General features: G+C 39.4%; 1 protein-coding gene across 3 annotated transcripts in view; it reads left to right on the top strand.

Moving 5' to 3' along the window:
* The first annotated feature begins 5291 nt into the window (after positions 1–5291).
* The window catches only part of ifngr1 (interferon gamma receptor 1), a 167789-nt gene continuing 149708 nt past the window's right edge, over positions 5292–23372 (top strand). For 2 of the 3 annotated variants that reach the window (XR_010328292.1, XM_064321549.1), the window contains exons 1-4: positions 15712–18139; positions 21291–21408; positions 22149–22327; positions 22498–22661. Coding sequence is in view for 1 of the 3 variants with exons in the window: in XM_064321549.1 (XP_064177619.1) it covers positions 18049–18139; positions 21291–21408; positions 22149–22327; positions 22498–22661 (552 nt within the window). In the remaining 2 variants the exon portion in view is untranslated. Of the gene's footprint in view, positions 5502–15711; positions 18140–21290; positions 21409–22148; positions 22328–22497; positions 22662–23372 lie in introns of those variants that run through there. The other variant, XR_010328293.1, reaches the window with a different exon arrangement.

The following is a 23372-nucleotide window of genomic DNA, read 5'->3' as shown; positions in this document are numbered from 1 at the left end:
AATACTTATTGCTGTTCAGGCCCAGTTAGATTGCTGACCAGTAATTTTGGTATATTATGTAATACATTTGCCTTTGTGCATGTACTGTAACACAAGGTAGGTCAGAAGCCTCAGCTGCAGCACACAATATTTATATTATTCCTCACTAAACTGTAGTTATTTTGGTCAAAAGGACAACTGTGTATGAGAAAGCCTTTTCCCCCATATTTGCTTGTGGTAAAGTAACACAAATGTAATTTCTGCTATGACGTTTAAAAATTCTACTCTTTAACACATTATCAAATTTAACATTTCAAAAATCTTGTTGTGAAGACAGCATGTACATAGTCGCAGATTTTCCCTCCACAAAGATTACACAAGCTGTTGCAGTTTCCTCAAAATACCCATTATGAACAGAGGCTTCCTAGTATTGACCAAAGAAACCGTACATCCAGTGTATATACTTATGTTTCCCGTGCTATGACTGAATCATTTAATGTAATTGGTAATTGAGATGTATGAGAGAGTTGAGCTCAGCAAAATGAGTGAGCATTGAAGATGATTTCACATACTGACAAAACAAGAGTGTGAACATGCCCTAGCATAGGATCCTCTTAATATTGGCAGATTAATAGCATCTCAATGAATACAATGTAAAAAGCCATATTATTTGCCAATACAAAGCATAGTGTATGTGTCAGGGTTTTCAGGGAAATGGACCCAAACGCAGAGTGGGAAAAAGTCACAAAACTCCAAAGGGGTAAATCTGAACAAATAATTTAATACAAAAAACTCAGGAACAAACAAAGGGGCCGCGAGGGGCAAAACCACAAACTCAAACACACAGGACAGAACACAGGAAGGGCAGAACAGACAGGTCAGAATACGGACAGGTGGAACACACACAACAGAACAGAAGCAGGCAGAAACACAGTCAAAAACACAAGCGGGAATGCAGGCAGAAACACACAGTCAAAAACACAAGCGGGAATGCAGGCAGAAACACAGTCAAAAACACAAGCGGGAATGCAGGCAGAAACACACAGTCAAAAACACAAGCGGGAATGCAGGCAGAAACACAGTCAAAAACACAAGCGGGAGTGCAGGCAGAAACACATAGAACCAGCACCCAAGTCAGCCAAACCAAGAACTTAAATAGACAGGGGCTAACAAGACACAGGAGAACATAATGCACAATTAATACAGAGGTGAGGGATAATGAGAGGCAGGTGGTAACAATGATTAAATAACGAGACAGAAAATAATTGAATAATGAGACACTCAGGCACACCAAACTAAGGGACGTGAGACAGGACAAAAACTACAGGGAGGCAAGAACAGGCAGGAACAGAGGAGGCACAATCATGTATAGCCTACTCTACGCATCTGTAAGAAACATCTGTCTGTTCTGTATAAAAAAACTGATGCAACAAGGCTGCTATGTTACAACTAAATTTTCACAATTACTTTTCACACAAACACAATTCCAAAACAATGCTACCTGTTTTCCCACGTGACTTGGCCCTGAGCAATTGCTGTTCATCAGGAAAGTAATGTATAAATCTCAGCTACGGGTGAGTGAGAAGAGTTAACTACGTTATTTGCAGAAATCATTGACGCACAAGCACACCAATAATCCTTTATCAATACAGCTACTGGCAAGAAAAAATACTGGTGTTACCAAAGTTACCATCATCTTCTGTCCAGTGTGTGCTTTTGCCACAGTGACCCTGACTTTGACATTGTATTTCTCCTTGGATTGTTATATTATTCTGTTCAACAGTGATTTTGTTCTTGGTTATTTTTAAGACCGCTCATTAAATGGATTCGGTAACTCACTCAATGGCAATCAATGTAATTCTAGCACAATGTCATACTAAACAATGTCTTGTAGAAACTAGTCACTGACACTACACTAGACACTAGCAAGAGCAATCATCCCAGCACCTAAGGACTTGGCACATAACACAATGTATTCTGCAAATTGCATTATGTCATTTCATCGAGCACATGTTGGATTACGTGGAAACTCTTAATGGCTACCAAAAGAGTCAAGTCAGAGTTAAACCATAATGTATATTAGACTTGATTAGGCTGCAGTGGCTCACTGCCCAAGTTCTCTGCAAGTTTTCCAACAATCATTTTAGGCCCGTCCAGCTCCTATGTGAGACATGGAGCAGCGGTACATTGTAGCACAAAAAGAGCAGACTCTCCTTTCGCCAGCCCTGAGCCTCAGCTCCTCCAACTCCAAAAAAAAAAAACTTTCCTACACTGGCACCCCACTGGGTAGAAGCGCCACTGTCTCTGCAGGATGAGACACTGGCTCACAACGCCTTTGTTGCGCACCACCCAGCCGCTGGCCTTCAGCCGACTGGCAGTGCTTTGCAAGTGTATGAGCTCGGTTCGGAGCCCGGGGCCCCTTTTGTTTCCTGGCAGGCAGAGGGACCAGCAGGGGATCAGAAGCATGATGTCCCATTGTGCTCAGATCTCCGAGGCAGCAACATGCAGCCTGCCGCAGCACGCACAGCCCGACACAAACGTTCAGAGCACAGAACATTGATTTCTAAACACTTGAACGGGGAAGCAGTCTTAGAGAGTATGTAAAAAGTTCCCGGGCACCCTTGAAAAGTCCCTGCTGAAGTACTTTTTTTTTAATGACCTGTATCTGCCCTTACAGCTTTCATACTGAGTAAGAGTCCTTTATTAATGTTTTAAATTTTCTGAAAGAAGTGAATGTTTATTTAGTAATTAATCAAAACTTCATCTGTTGTTGCTAGTTGACTGAATCTGGTCTCTATGGAAGAATTGCAAGGAAGAAATCTCGATTCAGTTTGTACATAAATGAGAGTACCATTGAGAGTAGACACAAGTTCTGTAAGGTTATAGGAATAGGAATGTAGAGAGTGAGCAGAAGTCCATGTCTGGCAAGAAAAAAGATGTCAGGATGAATTATCAGGGCCCATGCCTATTTCACAGCCCCTTGTTTCGAAGATGTATCTCAGAGTATCCATGGAGTAAGTTGACTGCACATCATGGGAGATTCCATGTCCTCTTAAATGTGACATGGTACTTAGTTCAGTTCTGTAGCCACTCCACAACAATGCCTCATGTGGACCATAAAAAAAGAATGTAGTGACTACAAGGCTAAGTCACAAGTCAGAAGCATTTCTTAAAAACTTAAAAGTTTATACAGTCGATTACTCCCAGCAGGCCTAAGATTTCCAAGTGCAGTGTTCAGTACACACCCAAGAGCTGGTGAGCAGCAATGCTAACAGAAGACCAGGAGGACTAAAAGGCAGAAGACCAATATCTTGTGTTTTCTAGCAAAGAAACTGTTGTAAAACTGCACCACAACTACATGAGGTACTAAATGCAACTATAGGCAAACTATTTTCTCTAACTACAGTGAAAACTGTGGATTAGCAAACTGCCGCTTTGAATAAAGTCTTTGAATGCATGGTAAAAGTCTTCACCACAAGTTTTTCCTTTCAACTGAATGATTATGAGAAGCTCCTCTTCTGTGGCCATATTTTCAAATACTATTCCAATTAAAATAAATAACTATGACATGTCAGTTGCTTCTGTGGATTCATCAAATTGCTGTGAGAATAAGGCAAAACTGTTGATGTCTCTTTGCAACTGAGCCATCAAATTACTCCCCATCATGTCCCAACATCTTGTGATTATATTCCTTGATAACTGATATCTTTAAATTACCACAGTTATTTCAGTTCCTGTTGAGTGTTTCGTTGTTTCAGTTTTTTCTTTCATTCTCATCCACTCATGGGTGGAAAGTCTTCATTGTAGTTTGTGTGGACTGTTTTATAATGTCTCTCCATTTGCTTTCTTGGCAATGGTAACTCTAGCCTGGTAAATTAAGAGTCTTGTTTCGATATTCTACCTTTAATCTGCATATTATGCACTCTGTGATGCATTTTGTAAACCAATCTCTATAAACTAAAAGTGAAAGCATACCAAATTGCTCTATGATTTATTTAAACATTGATCAAACCGACATTGTGCGAATGCTTCATTTATACTGATAATGGTTAAGGCTGTCTTCAGTAAAAAGTAAAAACCTCGGATAAAATTGCTGGGACAATAACAATAAAATGTTATTGTAGGCTATTTTGGTCCTAACTATAGCCTACCACAACAGCGCCTGCCTATACTAAATGTAAGTTTTTTAATAATAAACATACAACGTATGTATTGTATTCTGCAACATCAACGTTTATTTCGTCGTCCAGGTGTACATTGTTGTTAGTCAAAACACCCACTCCACGCTTTAAATAACCAACGAATACCAGTCTTGCATATGACGTACTGTACTACGAACCATAATAGGCTACTTCCGATTAAACATAGTATCACCAAAGAGATTCGAATACCAAGAGGCGACACTCAGGTAATCTTTCTGTAACCGCCTGAAGAGCGCGCTCGCGTAGCAGTGCCGCCATTAATAATAAGTCTTAAAGAGACCCTGCTCATGTTCTGCCTGATGAAACGAGTCAATACAAATAGCCTACTGTCGTTTCTCTCAAGAACTTTGGATAATAGGTACGACAGCAAAAATATGACATTTTATGAATATGATATGAATGATAACAAAATTACACTTATTTGTATTTAGACTCACGTTTCCACTGAAAATGTATTACATAGACTCGTACTGTGATGATGATAGCCTAGGCTACTAAATGTATTCGTTTTACTCTTAAAGTGACAACCGGCAAAGTAAATATTCTGAGCAGTTACACGTTTCAGCTGAGATCAAACTCTGCTCTTGCCATTACCTGCATATAGAGTTCGGTGAATAAATTGCAAATTGGCGATGCATTTTTATTTTCAGCAAGACTTAACGTTAACTTTACAGCAGCGGCAAAAAAAACTCCCCGATTTTGTTCTATGGGGCTGTGGACATGGCGCTTAAGAAATCTGGTCACCTTACTAATTGGGTGATTTTCTAGATCTGTTTCTCCTGCCCAGTCCGTTGTTCAATAATTGCAATGTCATAAAAGTAAGATCGTAATAGTGGGAATTACTGATGATTTATTATTTAATAAACTCAAGTGTCAACATGAAAAGGTGAGCGTATGACACTGACCGCTAGAATCCAACCGCGCAGTACAGTTTGCGGTCATAGCACAGCAACGTAAACAATCAACTTTCACCCCAAAATAAGAAGAAGAAAAAAACTTTCACCCCAAAATGACGGCGGCCCGGCTCAGCAGCTGGGCGTAGATGTTACATTGCACAACCAATGGAGGAGTGTCGCCTCTTGGTATTCTAATCTCTTCGGTATTACCGATTGTTCCTAGGGTGACAAGGAAGTAAATGCTAGTCGAAACCAGTTCTTAGTCCTGGCGGTCGAGTCTTTGGGAATTAGCCTAGGCTACTTCATTAGATCTTTCTATTATTTTAGTGATAATGTTTTTATAATTTTAGCGACACAATGAAGGAGGGTTCTCTGGCCTCTGCTTTCATTCTGATCATTATACTTCCAAACTTACACACATTAGGTAAGTGCCGGCTGGAATCACCAGGTATTCACTGTAATCAGGTAGGGATACAGTCACGTGACTGACAGCGTTTCCATAGTGTAATGTAGCCTATGTTGTCTCTTGGTCTGCATATGGAGAAAAAAATAAATCATGTATCGATATATTTGCTTGCCAAAGCCTCACGCCGCATGTCTGAATCGTGCCATTTCGATAAGTTTGCGAATTCTTGATTTTACTTCATCTTACATTTTGCCGAAGTACTTCAGTGTTGGTTTCGAATGCTGGTTGTCATACGAGGTCATTCGAATGCTGGTGGTCGTACGAGTGTCCCATTAGAAATCTATAACAGAAATGTTTGTTCAAGATGTGAAAAAACAATATGGAATTGTATAATTGTACCGCTTTATTCCACCTGCACGTTGGGATATGGGTGTCTTCGTTAGTATAAGTGTACCAGACTATTTCACCTGCATATGAGGATACAAGTGTTAATTTGGTGGAAGTCGGGAGCTGCTGTTCCACTGTAGTACAGTAAAATGCCAGTGAGAAATGCTAATGAAAAAATTAAAAAAAAATGTATTACTCCAATAGCCTCTGGCGCTACTAGGCCTATATTTTGCAAGGTCCATGTTTAATACACTAAGGGGATAGTGTCTATGAATATAACAGTTGTTGGATTTAGCTAACTTACTCAAAAATATGTAGGCCTAGTATAGCAGGATGAAATTTTATTTCAAACAGCTTTGAGGTAAGTAGTCATTAGCCGTTTTAATGACATTCATAAAAAATACTGAAGTCGGATGCAATATAAATCAAAGCACATACAGTCCGATGTTGTAGTTATACCACCTATTCATTATGATTGTAACAGAGGTGTGGAATAATTGAAACAGTAAAATAAAACGCTCAATAATGTGTGTAAGCAGGGTTTTTTTTTTCTGCACATGCTGATGTTACACATAATGATACACATTAGGTATCATGAAAAAACACAGGGCCAAGTTACATTAAATAATTTAGGAAACACTGGGTAGCATTACTTTGGAATAGAGAGTGTGTGTGAGCTAAGATAGCCAATATTGTTTGTTGTAACTTGTAACTTTTTATATCAATACTTTTAAGGGCAGGCCTAGATTTTGCAAGCTTTAATTAATGACTAATAAACAGTGCTTTGTTTGCATGAGTAACTTACATATTTACACATTGAAAACATGTTTTTGTTGAGGTATCATTTGTTTTTGTACTGAGTTTGTTATGAGTAACTGATACTAATAATGATAATGCATGTAAATGGATGAACCATAAGTATATCTAGAGAGACGTGAATACACATACACACAAGCAAACTCACATACATTTTTTCTCAAAGAAACACAGGTGTGGATTCAGTCATTTTTACTTTGCCATGAACTACATATTAATCAAACGACGACTGAAGACTCACCTCTTCAGGCTGCACCTCTCCCCATCCCTCCCTACCCCCCTGTAAATGACTGTAAGCTTAGGGTTGTAACTAGGCAGCTGTTTCGTAGGTGACTTAGGTGCATTAACTGTCTTAACTACTGCTTGTATTTTTTCCATAGATTGCGTTGTTGCTTTTCTCGTTGTGTTAGTGTTAATCAGTTTAACCTTCAGGGTCCAAGTTGAACTATGCGGTTGTTCCCTGCACTTGGACCGGTACTTCTCTCTAGGGGTTTCGTCATACTTGTTCCTGGTTATGGTTATACACTTTGTTGTACGTCGCTCTGGATAAGAGCGTCTGCCAAATGCCTGTAATGTAATAATGTAATGTAATTGAAAGAGTTTATCAGATTTTTAAACAGATTAGTGTAAGTGTTTTTAATGGGTTATTGTATACACAATAGATCTACAAATTCTTTGTATGTTAGTAGGTGATCTATAGGCCTAGCCAGGTTTTTTTGGGACTTGGGAGGTGGGTGGACCCTGAGATCCGGTGGGAGGTGGGTGAAAAAAGGTACAAACCAATGAATATGAATGTCTCAGATCAAAATAGTTGTATCTTTAATGTATTGTGTGCATACAAGCATGCAAACGATCTGACTAATCGGTTGGAAAGGGACACACAGCTTCTTCGCATTGCGTTAGGGAGATTAAATGATAGCCTAAATGCAATTTAGAAAAATCCGTTTTACTCACTAAGCAGTGGCAGAAACTTCCCGTGATTTTCCTTGAGTATCAATACAATTAATCCACAAAATACGCTGCTCAATACTATCATATATAGCCAGCTCTCCCCAAATAGGCAGTTTTAGTGAGTAGCCTAGGCCTTATATCCTACATTTATTTTCATTTGCAGTACGAAATTGTGCACGTTTTTAATCAACATTATTTGCGGATGCATGCACTTCTTTCTCCGCACTCGTATTCATGGCAAATATCTGCAATGTGTAGATTGTAAACAAAATTGAAGTGCAGGTTTTGTTTTTGCTGGTTATTCTGAAAGCTAACACGGTAGATAACAGACTGGTTTATCTTGTTTGTTAAGTGCAGACTACTTGGTGATCAAAACGGATTTTTAACGGATAAATTGAATTTATGATTTAATCCCCCTAAATCAGTATGAAGACGCTGGGTGTTAGGCTATTTGCCATTTGATTAGTCTGATCGTGGCACGTTTGATAATAAAGGGAAATAACTAATGAAAACTGGTTGAGATCAATGATTAGTTTAAAGGAAAGTTTGCGCCCCACCAATTTTCAGCTCACCAGTCGCCGCTGAATAAAATGTTAAATATTCAATCCTAGCTTAGCTGCTGACCAGCAACCTGCTGATTTTGCTCAATCAAGGTTGCTGTTAATAATAGCCGGCGTTCGTGGGGGTTGTTTATTAATCTCTCTTTAAAATGTTGCATAGAGGAAATTACATGTTAATGAAATTACCTACAGTGTTTGCTTCCGAACAATCAAGACAATCAACAATATTTTTCTTTCTGTGCCTGTCTATACAAAGTTTTTTTCTTCTGATTTTTTATTGGTTGAGCGAGTAACTGGCTAGAGGGAACATATGGACTGGAGCATACGAAAAATGGACTGGATTGTCATAGTTATTTGTAAAACTGCCGGTCAAAATTATTTATTTATTTACCAAAGGTGGGTGGACGCCGTCCACCTGCGTCCACCCCCAATTTAACCCCTGGGCCTAGCTAACATTTATTTAAAATGCAGGGAGAAAGGGCAAACACAAAATAACCAAAGTTTGGGGCTTTATTGTCTGAATTCTGTGTGCTTACGTAAGTCATAAAGTTCAGAACTTAATGTTCTTTAGGGCTGAGAATTTGTGGTTAATTATGTTGGAAACCCTGAAAAGTGCCTTACTCTCAGTGCTGCATAGGTATGGGGCCTGCTGCCCCGGTAAGCTATAGCTAACTTGGAGGGATGGCATGCCTGCCATCCAAATTTTGATTTTATTCCTGAGCCCCAACACAGGTGTCAAGTGAAACTTCTACACCAGTGATAATCATCCCTGTTCCTGGAGATCTACCTGTAGGCTTTCACTCTAACCCTAACAAAGCACACCTCATTGAACAACTGAAGATCTGCATTGAGCCGATAATTAGTTGAGTCAGGTGTGCTGAATTAGGGTTCCTTAGATATTTCCCTGTTGTCCAGTCTAGGGGTTATCACGAGGCTTATGATATTTGTGGTGTGGGGATGGCTGGTTTAAGCAGCCACACCTGCCCTGGGTCAAGCCAATTAGCCTGGCCAATTATCTAATTCATAACCAATTATCTAACTAGCCAGGTCTAATTAGCTTGACCCAGGGCAGGTGTGGCTGCTTAAACCAGCCATCCCCACACCACATACCCCCAACGCCAAACTGAGGCCAGGCCTGGCCGAAGCCCTGTCAGGAACACCTCAGCTGCCCCTCCTCCAGTGTGCTTCCTGGCTGGCCCTCCTGTGCCTCTTTCCTGTGCCGGAGCAGCCCCACGTTGGGCGCCACTGTGGCAAACAAGCCTGCCACAGGCCACCGAAGTGGCTTTCCTAGGGGCCCTCCAGCCCAGAGACACAGGGAGATGATGTTCAAACAGTCCAGGTTTATTTTCAAGGTTGGCAAGATGTTACCGCCAAGAAGCAGATGTTAAAACTGTCATGACAGAGGTTTCCCTTGTGTGGGTGGGGATGGCAGATTTAACCTGTGCGCACTGATTACCTCACTAACCACAGGTGCAGCCACCCCTGTTCCTGGGCCCAATTAGCCTGGCCAATTATCTAATTCATAAACTAGCCAGGTCTAATTAGCTTGACCCAGGGCAGGTGTGGCTGCTTAAACCAGCCATCCCCACACCACAATATTGTATACCTAAATTTCTGAAAGGCATTTGGTAAGGTACCACATTACATTACATTACAATTATTTGGCAGACACTTTTATCCAAAGCGATGTACAAAAAGTGAATTTCATGGTCATAGACAACTTCTAAACACAGGTTCTGTAAGGTACAAGACTTATTTTGTAGTTATTTCTAGCCAAGACACTGTTTAGTTCACACAGTGAACACTATTCAGACCTAACCTCTGCAAAGCCAACTAGGCAGAAGAATAAGCTGCAGTATTAGGACAAATACAAATTACCAAAAAGTGCTGGGATGGGGCAACATGTAACGTGTCATGAAAAAGGGGGGGGGGGGGATTTAGAGTGAAATATACAGCGTGGTGGTGGTTAGTCTAGGTATAGTCTGAAGAGATGAGTCTTCAGGCCACGGCGGAAGATGGGTAGTGAGGGGCAGGTTCAGAGAGGGACGGGGAGTTTGTTCCACCACTGGGGAGCTAGGGTGGAGAAGCTCTGTGATCCCTTTGGGCAGGTGGGAGGGGTTACAAGGCGCCCTGCTGCCGCAGAGTGGAGTGGTCGAGCAGGCACATAGAATCGTGTCATGTCCTGCAAGTAGATGGGGGCTGTCCTGTTGGCAGCAGTGTAGGCAAGGGTCAGAGCTTTGAACCGGATCCTGGCAGCGACCGGTAGCCAGTGGAGTGAACGCAGCAGAGGAGTGATGTGGGAGAATTTGGGAAGGTTGTAGATGAGTCGGGCAGCGGCATTCTGAATCATCTGTAGTGGCTGTGTGGCACAAGCTGGCAGGCTTGCAAGGAGAGAGTTGCAGTAATCAAGGCGAGAGGTCACCGTAGCCTGGACGAGCAGCTGGGTGGAGTGCGTCGTCAGGTATGGTCGAATCCTTCTGATGTTGTACAGAAGGAATCTGCAGGACCGTGATGTTGCCTTGATGTGCTCCTTGAGGTCCAGTTAGTCATCCAGGACCACCCCCAAGGTCTTGGCAGAGTGAACCGTGATTGAGAGCCCACGAAGTAAGGAGGTCTTGCATGGGAAGAAGAGCAGCTCAGTTTTGTTGAGGTTGAGCTTCAGATGGTGGCATGAGAGACTTGCTAGCAAAATGAAGACAGTAGGAATTTGGGGAGGTATTTCTGAGTGGATTTGGAACTAGCTACAGGGTAGAACACAAAGAGTAGTGGGGGGGGGCTCAATTTAAAAACGGTTCGGGAATAGTGGTTGATCAAGGCCTTTCAGGTTCTAGGCAGTGTGCTGTAGCGGTAATAATGGCCAACAGGATGTTGCGATATATAGCCAGAAGTATTGAGTATAAATCCAAGGAAGTTATACTTACTTTATACAATAAATTTGTTAGACCACACTTGGAGTATTGTGTGCAATTCTGGGGACTATTCTACAAGAAAGATATAGAGACTCTGGAGAAGGTTCAAAGAAGAGCAACCAAATACATTCCTGGTATGAAAGATAAAAGCTATGAGGAAAGACTTAAGATGCTTAATCTCTTCAAGCCTAGTAAAAGGAGGGGTGATTTTATGGAGGTTTTTAAATCTATAAAGGGGATCAACAAAGTGAACTACAAGAGATTCTTCAGGTTGAGTTGTAGTGGTAAGGGTCCTAGACTCTTTATTTGGTGTGGGTTAAAAGTGGGGAGCTGCAGTTCCATTTCACAGGTAGAAAAAAGCCAGTACTCATTTGGGAGTTGCATTTGTTCATTTTTATTATTTTATTACTGCAATAACCTTGGGCATGTTTTACTTGCTTGCTGTTTTCAGCATGTAATGTCGTAAGAGCGTGTTATGGTTCTCTGATCTGGCTTTAAACGAGTCCATAGTCTAAATAGACATAGACTAACCCTTGTGTTATATGGTAACATCATGTGACAACTATGCTCAAAACTGGTAAAAGATGTGCAAAGACCCAGTCATCAAAAGTAGTCACTGGTGGACCAAGTTCTTCAGAGCAGAGTAGGTAGGCCTATTAAAATTCAAAGTTTGTTATATAGATCCTGACAACAGTTGTCACATTCAAATATCCATTGTTCAATTCCCTAGAGAAAAGGAAATATACTCACAAAAATAGAGCTGAATTCTTTTACTATTGTGTACACCAGCGTTTCCAAACCTCTTTCCTTCCGCGGCACACTTTTCAAATTTACAGAATCTCATGGCACACCACGCCGACAGAAAAAAACCGCGAGCGACGTACTGATGTTGATGTGACGCACCAACAGTAGGCCTAAATGTTCTTTTGGGGTTTTAATTAAGCAATATGCATTTTAATGACATTTATTTTGGCTTTTGTGAATGAGATTTGTTCATTTAAGTTTTTTTAATTCATTTGAACATAACATTTTTTTAAAAAGGATTTTTCATACGGCACACCTGACCTCGTCTGACGGCACACCAGAGTGCCGCGGCACACCTTTTGGGAAACGCTTGTGTACACAGACCTGATACCCTGAACATTTTATCAGATACTTTTTTATGGTAGGCTGTGAGCAAAGACCGACCCGTTCCAGCAGTACAGCATAAACAGACATTGAGACCACTGATGAAACATATCCATAACAACTGCCATTTTTCAACAGTTTGAAATACCAGCTGCTTTGAAATTTAACTGAATTTTTTAATTATTACATGATTAAGGAACTAAAAAACCTGGTAAAAGTTATAAAACAGAAGTACTGGCTTTGCATAGTCGTTGCATGCATTCATTATGAGGTTTAATAAATTCAGATTCTTGATTGTGAAAAAGCCATGTGAATTTAATAATATAAGGAACTGAATACATTTAAATTGTCAGATTTTTTGCTTGTACTTCAATTATAAGCCTTAAATCATAAGCTGTAAGTAGGAACACCAATTTATCAATCTCTTATTTACCAGTTTATGTGTTAACATTGGAAGGCTAATATGATACAGGCACCTCAATTGCTCTACTTACTCTTAGTTAAATAATTAATATTTTATGAATAATAAAAAATGGCAGCTCGCAGCTGCCAATTGGTCATACAGTTCTGGCTGCATACAGAACATTCTTTTCTTTTTGGCAATATCATTTGGACAATGGGGTGCCACAGTGGTGCAGTGGCTAACACCATGGCCTCGCAGCAAGAAGATCGTGGCTTCAAATCACCTGTGATAGATTGGCCTGTGATAGATTGGTGACCTTTCTAGGGTGTATTTCTGCTTCCTGCCCAATGCATGCTGGGATAGGCTCCAGAGCCCCCCATGACCCTGCCCAGAATAAGCGGATATAGATACAGTATTCACTCCTTAGGCTTTTCTATGGAGTGAAATCGCTGCCAAAAACAGGTACATTACAAAAGAAATATTCGGAAATATTTTACATTTGTGCATGTAAACTGTGGTTCGTAATTGTAAATTGTGAAATCTGTGATTGAAAACCTTTGTATATTTTTTGTGCTCAGGACTATACGCATACATAAGTTTATGTACAATTTTGGCAGTCTTTTCACATAGACTTGCAATTGTGTTATTTGGAATTGTATATTCATGAATCATGGAATCATACCTAGCCAGTCCACTGTCGAATCATGAAGCAATACCTTGATCCTATTGGTTTATGGAGCTCCCAATGTACAAGAGCAGGATTTTGGAAACATGGCACTCACAGTCTGGTGGTAGCGGCCAATCCCGAACTCTAAGTTAATGTCGAATGGTTTCCTTCCTTAACCCTGTTTTTAAATACAATTGTTTTCTTTTGAGCAGGTCCGACAGCAAATTATACCTTGCTAACTAGCAAGACTGTTAGCCAGCTAAAATAGATTGTAATAGCTTATTTTATGTCTTAGCCTAATTTTAGTTAGTCACAGATGTCTTACAGGCAGATGGTATAAAAGTAGCTAGGTAACAGACAATAACCCTGTATTTAAACTTTTAAACAGGACATACTGACATTGAATTGGTTACATGGAGTAACTCATTCAGTTACGCAGTCATTAAATCAGACAATGCAGGGAGTGAGGGGTCCAGGCTCCTTAAGTGATAAGGCACCAAAGTGAAATTAGGCAAATGCCAGCCAGTGGAGCACTCTAGTTCAACAAGAGATAGGTAAAAGAATATCAAGGTTTTTAGTTTGCATTTTTTCATAGGATTATATGGCAGTGCTTTAACTAAACACTGCCATACATTTCACCCATAGCAACTTCCTGTTGCTTGTCAGATGGTTGGTGGCTGACAGAATGTATATTTTTACTTTCTCCACAAGAAGGTGGACAAAACCCTGAGAGGCTCAGAGGACCTGATACTCATGCAAGCAGGACTGGCCAAACGTCTTTTGACATTGATGTCATCTCCTACCCTGAGGTTTTGTGGATGCTCCAGCTTTCTTTCTTTCTTACTCTCTTTCTCCTTTCCATTTACCTCACATTGAAATCTCCGGCATGGTGGTAATTACGCTATTTTCAGAAGTGTCTCTCTCTCCCCTCTCCCAGGTAGGACTACCTTGACCCCATGTTCTTTGAGAATTATCAATCCCCTCCATGACATCTTGCAAGTGTTTCTTTTGCGATTCGATGTGTCAAAATAGCACTCATCTTCAGTTTATTGTAGTTTTGAGAAATGGACTGTTGTCTATGACCAATATTCTATGGAAGGTGATTGTAAAATTGGTCTTTCATGCACACAGTAAAGTATTCGCATGACAGAAAGATTGAATTTGTAATTCCTGATTCGGGAGCATAGTTTACCTTGTGTTTGAAGCAGAACACTTTGCTGGATATTTTATTTTGAAATGTTTGACTACAACTTAGTGATGTAGTCAAATACTTGACTATCAATGTAGCCAGAAATGTATTTTTGGTTTATCTAAGTTCTTCCTTAATGTTTTACTTAAGTCTATTAACACATTGAGCTCGTTGCCATTTGCTTTGTTCTGCTTTAATTTAATTTAATTCAGCAACTATGATTCCACTTGTAATTCTATAATTCCATGAATTTTAAAAAAGTAACCTCTTTCTAAAGGAATTGTTTGCCATATTGTACCTCCAGTGCAGGTTGATTGACTGATTAAAAGTCAACGGATGTAAATATGAAACATTTGTTCGTGACATTCATAGCTATTTGTAATGTAATGTAGTCTTAAGTAAATTATTCCTCAACAGACATTAGGTCTCTAAAAAAGCTTGTTACAATTCAGGCTGTGTGGTTGTGGACGGAAAGGAAACCTGTATATACAGGGTGGCCCTGATTTTGCAGAGTGTAGAAAATTACTCACAGACAGGTGCTTTTTAAAAAAAATCTCTATCTCTCTTTTATTAAGCTTTAGCCTGATGTATGTTTATAAATTAATTATTTTAAATCACAATAAATTGTTTTTTTCTTTTACTATACTCATATTACACGTGGGTATTTCTCTACCTGTGTGTACATGTCAATGTCTGTTAAGCACTTTGTGCTGACTCGGTCAGAAAAAGTGCTATATAAATCTAAATGACTTGACTTGACGTGTACTAGAGGGATGCTTACAGTTGCAGTTCTCCTTGTACTATATGGGAGCAGGTAATGGTTGCGATGAAAGAGAAAAAGGCCACTTGCTAAGAATATAATTTATATGTACTATGATTTTCATAGTGCTCTGTAAATATAGCACTGATTGATTTGACATACTGATCCATGAAATGATTGACGGAATTAATGGTAGAAAGATTAAAAGGGTTCTCGATTCGCCAATGCCACACTAGAGTATATGAGTGCAGAATATGAGAGCATGCCCACACCTTAGTCACAGCTCAGGCACTGTATGTGGACCTTGCTCGTGCCTTTATGAGCACTGATAAGAGTATTCCCCTCCCATATACGTTGAACTGCAGGTTGAGAAAGGTCTGAAGGAAATTTCTTGGGTTTGAAGTCAGGACTGTTTCCTCGCTTTTGAGTTTTATCTTGTGTGTTTAACTGGAAGATTTACATTACATTACATTACATTACATTACAGGCATTTAGCAGACGCTCTTATCCAGAGCGACGTACAACAAGTGCATTAGTTCAAGGTGCAGAGGTGCAAAAGAAACACACTAGAGTGAAGTAAAGATCGTAGTGCCAGAAGTGACCACATAGATCAGGACTCCAACCCTGTAGAGTAACCTGTTCAGCAAACAACAATCCTGCCAAGATTTATTCCTTAACATCATGGAATAATCTTTTTTTATGACCACACCTCAGAAATTCTTCATCTTGAATGCCTGGCAGCTGACTTGTCCTTCTACTGTCACATGTCTTGTTTCTACTTTTCTTATGTGTCGTAATGCATTTGTACATGCATGTTGCCACCAGGGACTTGTTTGGTAAATTGCTTGATGAAAAACACGTTGGTCATTATCATTGTCTTAAAAAGAGAATGTATTGTAGGTCAGCTAAATAAGTAAAAGTTCCCATTTAACTGAATTTTCAGTGTCATAACTAACAGGAATGCGTCGTATTTCAGAAATATTTAGAACCAGGACTCAAAGGTGGCAATATATTGTAATATAATTAAAGGCAGTACTCTTTCATTGCCATCATGTTTTATGAAGTAACAGATGATTTTAATGAAAGACTTATTCCATCAAAATAATTTCCTGAGGTACTGGCATGAGGAAATGGAAGTGGTTAGGTGACTTCTGTCATGGGATACTGCAGTGCAGCTTTTATCAATTCCTAGTAAGGGCGAGGCAGCATCTACATTAAGGACAACTTTTGTTTACTTTGGCTTCAGTTTATGTGTATCTGGTGGTTCTGTGATAGCAGATATTGTGTACAGCAGTGTGTGACTTAGCCAGTGTGCAAAGCAATGAATTAGATGTGTACCAAATCTGAACTTTACTTGATAAGTAAAACATCTATTCCTCAGCCATCATTAGCTCTCTAATAAACCATCTACCACGTGGCAAGCGATGTAAATCCACTGTGCCAGTATCCGTATGGTTGTGTGTTTCATTCCCAGCTAGAGCACACTGTGTCATGTAGCCAACATTTTAGCTCATCCTACATCCTACAGTTCATGCCTATAAGTCTCACATGATTCAGCATGAACACTTGGGGATGAATGAAATACATGCCAAGACTTATGTTATGTTGTCTTTCATTTTCTTTATCACTTATGTGTATGTGTCAACTCCATGACTAAGATAATTAAATACTTGTCAGACAGAGGAGTCATAAGTTTCCTCACAACCCTGAAATGGATTTAGATATAAAAGTATTTTCTCTTTTCAGTGAAACTGGAATGAGCTATCAAAACCCACTAACCATGAGAATATTATACGACATTAGAAAATGATGTGCAAGTAAAAAAATTTAAAAAATCACGATTCTGTATCAAACTTTGAAAAACTGTGAATTTTGAATTCCATTATGAAAAACCATTTTCTTGGCTCTGATTATTTCAAATCCTGGAATAATTCACTGTTTGCCCTCTGATGGCACGAAGTGGTTATCACTTCTATAGCCCACATCGTAACTCTGCCATTGACCAACACATTAAACTGAATGTACTGTCGCCTGCCTGCTTGGAGGCCTAATTTAGCCCTCATTTAGTGGTGGAGTAGTGCTAATTATTTTATATGAAACCAAATTAGTTCAATTTAAGACTAGCCTGTACCTAGGAGTATTTTAAGCCAAGTCTGTAAAAGCCAATTTTAGTTAGTCCATCTAGGACTAAAATGTTCAATCTAGGACTTTTTTGAAGTCACTTGGTCGCTGTGCCTACTGAGTGTCAGAAAATAAGATGTGCCCCCCCCCCCCCCATGTCCCTAGTTATAAAACTGAAAAAAGAAGAGCAATAAGTGGTTGACCAACGCTACAGTGTAACACGCCAATATTTCAGTAATAATTGTGATAAACATTTATGACATTTTATGACCATTATATATATATATGGTCATAAAATTCAATTCAATTCAATTTTATTTTTACAGAGAACTGTCACAAGGACACTTTACAGAGTGGCAAGGCAAGAGATTAAAAAGAGCAAACAGTGCAATCACCAATCACCAGACCTGAACCCCCAAATAGCAAGTACATAAGGTAAAAAAAAAAAACTCCCCAATGGGAAGAAATCTCGAGAGGAACCCGGCTATAGAGGGGGAACCCATTCTCCACTTGCTAGCCTGGTGTAAAGTAGCAGACAGAAAATAAAATTGGTTAAGTAGGTTACAGCTGAGGTGAAGCTAATAAGAATAATAGAAGACCAAATGGTATAATTCAGAATAGTGCAATTTAGAGGGGCCGGATGATGGATCTGGAGCTCCAGACAGCGTCAAGGCATGGGCAGGGAAGGAACGGCTGAAGCAGTCCATGACCGTGAAGCGAAGGACAGGACTGGAGTGATCCTGTGGATTCAGGGCGAGAAAACAGGTTGGAACGGTCTTTGAACTCAGGGCAAGATAAAGGGTGGGAGCCCCATGGAAAAATAAAAAGAGAAGATAAGGTTAAAGCCAGCTTGACACTTGATGCTAAGATACCGAGTGTGTCAACACTGTAGTGCTTAATAAGTCCTAGAAAACAAAGGCATTTTAGGCATCCTGTCTATATAAGCACTGGTTTGTTTAGAACAATGATTGGAGGCCAGACCCAACACAGGCACCTGACAAGAATGCAGTTTGGCTTGATTAATTGTGTGTATATGTCACAAACAGGTTGCACCCAAAGTACGCTTTTAGTCTTGCAATATCAACATTTGTTGTATATCATGTAGTAAATGGCTAACAGTGAACCTGCCATATGGTTAACAGTGAACCATCCCTGCTCTGTCAGTGTAGGTAGCAATCTGTTAGTGTATTGTATCAACATTTGTTGTATATCATGTAGTAAATGGTTAGCAGTGAACCATCCCTGCTCTGTCAGAGTAGGTTGCAATCTGTTGTATTTTATGAATACATCAACAACTTTATCTTTATGTGCAGTTCAGCATTGCATGTATGTTAGTAGTTCATATCAGCATTGAAAGACTGGTAAAGACAACTTCTGATGGATACATACACAGTAGGGACAGTAGGTCCTGCAGTTCAATGTTTTTTTAATTTAATATATTTGTTTAGTGCAGAATGTATGTGTTGGTTTGTGCCAACCAATATGATCTGTGCCAAAACAAAAATGTTTTATGTTGCATACTTTAATTTCCAATCCCAAATTGGTATTATTCTGCTCCCTAGTGGTCAGTGGAGGTTTGACACTATTGTGTGGATTTATTCCTAATCTGTGTTTGAGAGGCCTGGATTCAATCATCATTTTCCTTACCTTTGCACTTTTCTGCTTCACGAACTCTGTTTGGTGAGTTAGTTGTAAAGATTGCTGAACTCACCAAATTGTGTTCATGATGAAATAATTATTGCCTGTAATTTTTAGTCAAAGTTAAGGACAATGTTGTTTGAAGCCAAAATTTGATTTGTTTGGTTTTATTTGTGGATATTTATTTACAACCCCAATTCCAAAAAAGTTGGGACGATAAATTAAATACAAATAAAAACATAAAGTAGAAATTTGTGAATTTACTTTGACTTGTATTCAAACAAAAACAGTATAAAGAAAAGGTATTTCATGTTTTACCTAATCAACTTCATTGTTTTTTGAAGATATACGTTTATTATGAAATTTATGCCTGCAACACGCTCCAAAAAATTTGGGACAGTCAAGTGTTTACCACTGTGTAACATCACCATTTCTTTTAATAACACTTATTAAGCGTTTTGGCACTGAACACACCAGTTGGTTAAGTTTAGCAAGCGGGATTTTCCCCCATTCTTCCATTATGCAGGTCTTCAGCTGCGCAATTGTACCGGGCCTTTATTGCCATATTTTGTGTTTCATAATGCGCCACACATTCTCAATCGGAGACAGGTCGGGACTGCAGGCAGGCCAATCTAGCACCCGCACTCTTTGCTTACGCAACCATGCACTTGTAATCCGGGCAGAATGTGGTTTGGCGTTGTCCTGCTGGAAAATGCAGGGACGTCCCTGGAGAAGACAGTATCTGGATGGCAGCATAAGTTGCTCCAAAATGTGTCCATATCTTTCTGCATTAATGGTGCCCTCACAGATGTGCAAGTTACCCATGCCATGGGCACTGACACACCCCCATACCATGACAGACGCGGGCTTTTGGACCTTACGCTGATAACAGCTTGGATGGTCCTTTTCCTCTTTGGCCCAGAGAACATGATGTCTGTTTTGTTCAAAAACTATTTGAAATTTTGACTCGTCGGTCCACAAAACACGTTTCCACTGTGCTACTGTCCATCTCAGATTAGACCCAGAGAAGTCGACAGCGCTTCTGGACAGTGTTGATGTATGGCTTCTGCTTTGCATGATAAAGCCTTAACTTGCATCTGTAGATGTAGCGGCGAATGGTGTTGACTGGCAAGGTTTACCAAAGCAATCCCGAGCCCATGTCATGATATCCATTACAGAATTTTAAGACAATGACATCTGAGGGATCGGAGATCACGCGCATTCAGAAGTGGTTTTCGGCCTTGCCCTTCACACACCGAGATTTGACCGGATTCCTTGAATCTTTTAATTATATTGTGCACTGTAGAGGATTAAATGCCCAAAATCCTACCAATTTGTCTTTGGGGAATGTTGTTCGCTGATGCATCTGTTGGCAAATTGGCGAGCCTCAACCCATCCTTGCTCTTGAAGGACTAGGTCTTTCTTGGAGGCTCCTTATATACTATAACACGATTGCTTCACTTGTTTCACATCACCTTGTTTCAACTTGTCACATCATTATTAGTCCTAAATTGCCCGTCCAAATTTTTTTTGGAACATTTTGCAGGCATAAATTTCATAAAAAAATGTTTATCTTCAAAAAACAATTAAGTTGATTAGGTAAAACGTGAAATACCTTGTCTTTATACTTGAATACAAATAAATTTACAAATTTACTGCTTTCTGTTTTTATTTGCATTTCATTTATTGTCCCAACTTTTTTGGAATTGGGTTGTACATTAGTACTAGGTCAGAAAACACTATAATTAGATTGTGCATGTATGTGTACATGTGTAACTATATCTATGCTAATCTAATGCATCTTATCCTTATTATTATTTTTTTTTTTTGATGAAACAATTGTCTCATGTATATGATAAATGAACACTGTCATGATATTGGAATGTAAACAAAGCACCTACAATGCAAAATACCTTTAACAGACAATGCACGGGTCTGTACCCTAAGTCCACCACTCAAATATCCTGTCTTCTTGCCATAATTGGTATTCAGCCTAAGAGATGTATTAAGGATATCCATCCATGTAAAATAACTGTTTCAATTTGACAGTATGTGTTAACGCTCCAATGAGCACAGTAAAATGCAACATTGGCTCCCCCCTGTGTTTGTGTTGTGCAATTCAATAAATAACTGACAGGAAGAGTGACAATGAATGCTATTTCCTTAAATATTTTGTCACCGCAAACATGGTTTGTGCTGTTGTAGGGTGCCTTTTTTCTAGAATGCAGGTCAATTGTTTCTGAGTTCACTTTGCTATCTTTTGCTACTGTTTTTCCAGTTCCTGCTCCATTCGATTTGAAGTTGAGCTGCCACAATTTTGAGACTGTTGTGTACTGGAACTACAAGAACGTCTCTCTGCGACCACGCTTCAGAGTTCAAATCTTAAAGGACATCAAGTGGGTTTCCATTGACCATGCATAGGGCACAATATTCCTATTACATCATTACAGCTCCAAGTGTATGCCTATTTTCTGTATTTGTGAATGGAATTGTCTGGTATAGCAAGGAACATGCAAAGAGGGGATGTTCAGAAATGTCACTGTCTCTGTCTATATTCAGACTGAAAATCTGAACTGGGCATGACGTAAACGAGGCATTCTGTAAATGAGAGAAAAGGCTAGGTTTTCACTCCCCATTGATTATTTTTTTATTTTGCTGTATTGCAAGTCAAATTAAACACAAGTACATTCAATTCCTATAAAAGTGACTACATATTTTTTTATTTGCGTAAATAAAAATTGTTGTACCTTTTAGATACAGTATTACATCTTCAGAAAGTATCCAGATGCTTAAAGAGATGCGAAAGGTGATGCATAGCTACTTCATGTAGTCATTATGAATAGTAGTTTCAGCTAAGCAAATAGCATGATACTGCTTAAGAATAAGCTTTTAACAAGAAATAGTTTTAACCTAAACCTCATAGTCCAACATAAACCGTTAAAATGAAAATCTAAAGCAAAGGAAGATTTTTTTATTGTTAAGAAGGTAGTATGTTATGTCAAGCGAGTGTTGACACACATTCTTTCTGTATAAATGCTATTTGTTATTTTATTGTTGTTAATGCTGGTCATAGCGTACAACTGTTATTGTTAATGCTTAGATAACCTCCGATTTTTTCACGTCTTCCTTTATACAGTAATGCAGACTCTGAGACAACTGAAACATCGTTCCTTCGTCAGGACATTTCATCATTTGTCACACACATTTATGACAGTTACTATGTGAATGTGTCTGCTATGAAAGAATCGGAGATTTCAACATCTGCTGTGTCACCACAATTCTCCTACCGCAAGGACTTACCAGCAGAGGTTCGCTGTGAGTTGCCCATTTCTGTCAGAGGGTGCAGACAGCTACAAGAGAACAAACCCCAAATATGGTCTGCTGCACTTGTCATTGTATGTACTGGCATTGTATATCAGAAGTCATAAAAAGGGTATCGGCGAGTAGGGTAGTATTATTTTTTCTTTGTCATTTCCTCTTCTCAGGTACATTGGACTTCCCAAACGTGACCCTATCAGTCAAAGATGGACAGATCACATTTACTTTCTCTCACCCATATCAAGTCTACAAAGACACCCCAATGGTGAAAAAGCTTAATGGATGTGAAGAATGCAACAAGTTTAAGTACAGCGTTTCATACAATGAGACGGTAAGGACATAACTGACTTGTATTTACAATGAAGATTGATCTAATGTGGGCCTGTCAAAAAAGAAAAAACATATCTAGCCTGTTTGAAGACACATCAGTGAAGCCCATTCCAGTTTAGTTCTAGTACATTTCAGTCATTTAAATGAAATGCCAGATCCATAACAGTGTTACAGAGACATCTAAAGACAGGTATCTACTGTAATCAGGGCCTTGTGTTTTCAATGACAGTTACTCATGAATCCAGCGGCAATGTAACATTGATGACACAGCATTGCGAATACTGCAGTGCGAGATGGACAATAGCCATGAGCACTACTACATGAATTAATGTGTGTTCACATTTAATTTAGTCGTAATTACATTACTAATTGAGATGATTCAGATGCAGCAGTGAGATGATTGTTAAATGGTTGCTGGTTTGTTTTTCATTATTGACCATTTGGCTTCGTGTGGAATATTAATCAGCATCTCACTGCTGGAGGACTGAACTGTTGCTTGCAATTTAGGGTCATTGATAGTTGTTGATGCAGATGCTTAGTAATAATGTTGGCCATTTGCGAAAACTGGGTGGCTGATGGTGGGTGCATCAAATTGAAACCAAGAGTAAAGGTATTTCTGAAACTCATCACTTTGTATGCCTCATAAAACTATATAATAGGAAATATGAGAGTTTGCTGAACTCACCAAACTTTTTGATTGGTTGAAAAAAAC

Source organism: Anguilla rostrata, chromosome 2 (genome assembly GCF_018555375.3).
Source record: "Anguilla rostrata isolate EN2019 chromosome 2, ASM1855537v3, whole genome shotgun sequence".
NCBI classification, from domain to species: Eukaryota; Metazoa; Chordata; class Actinopteri; order Anguilliformes; family Anguillidae; genus Anguilla; species Anguilla rostrata.
The sequence above is the reverse complement of the archived record's forward strand: the minus strand, read 5'-3'. Positions and strand labels throughout refer to the sequence as shown.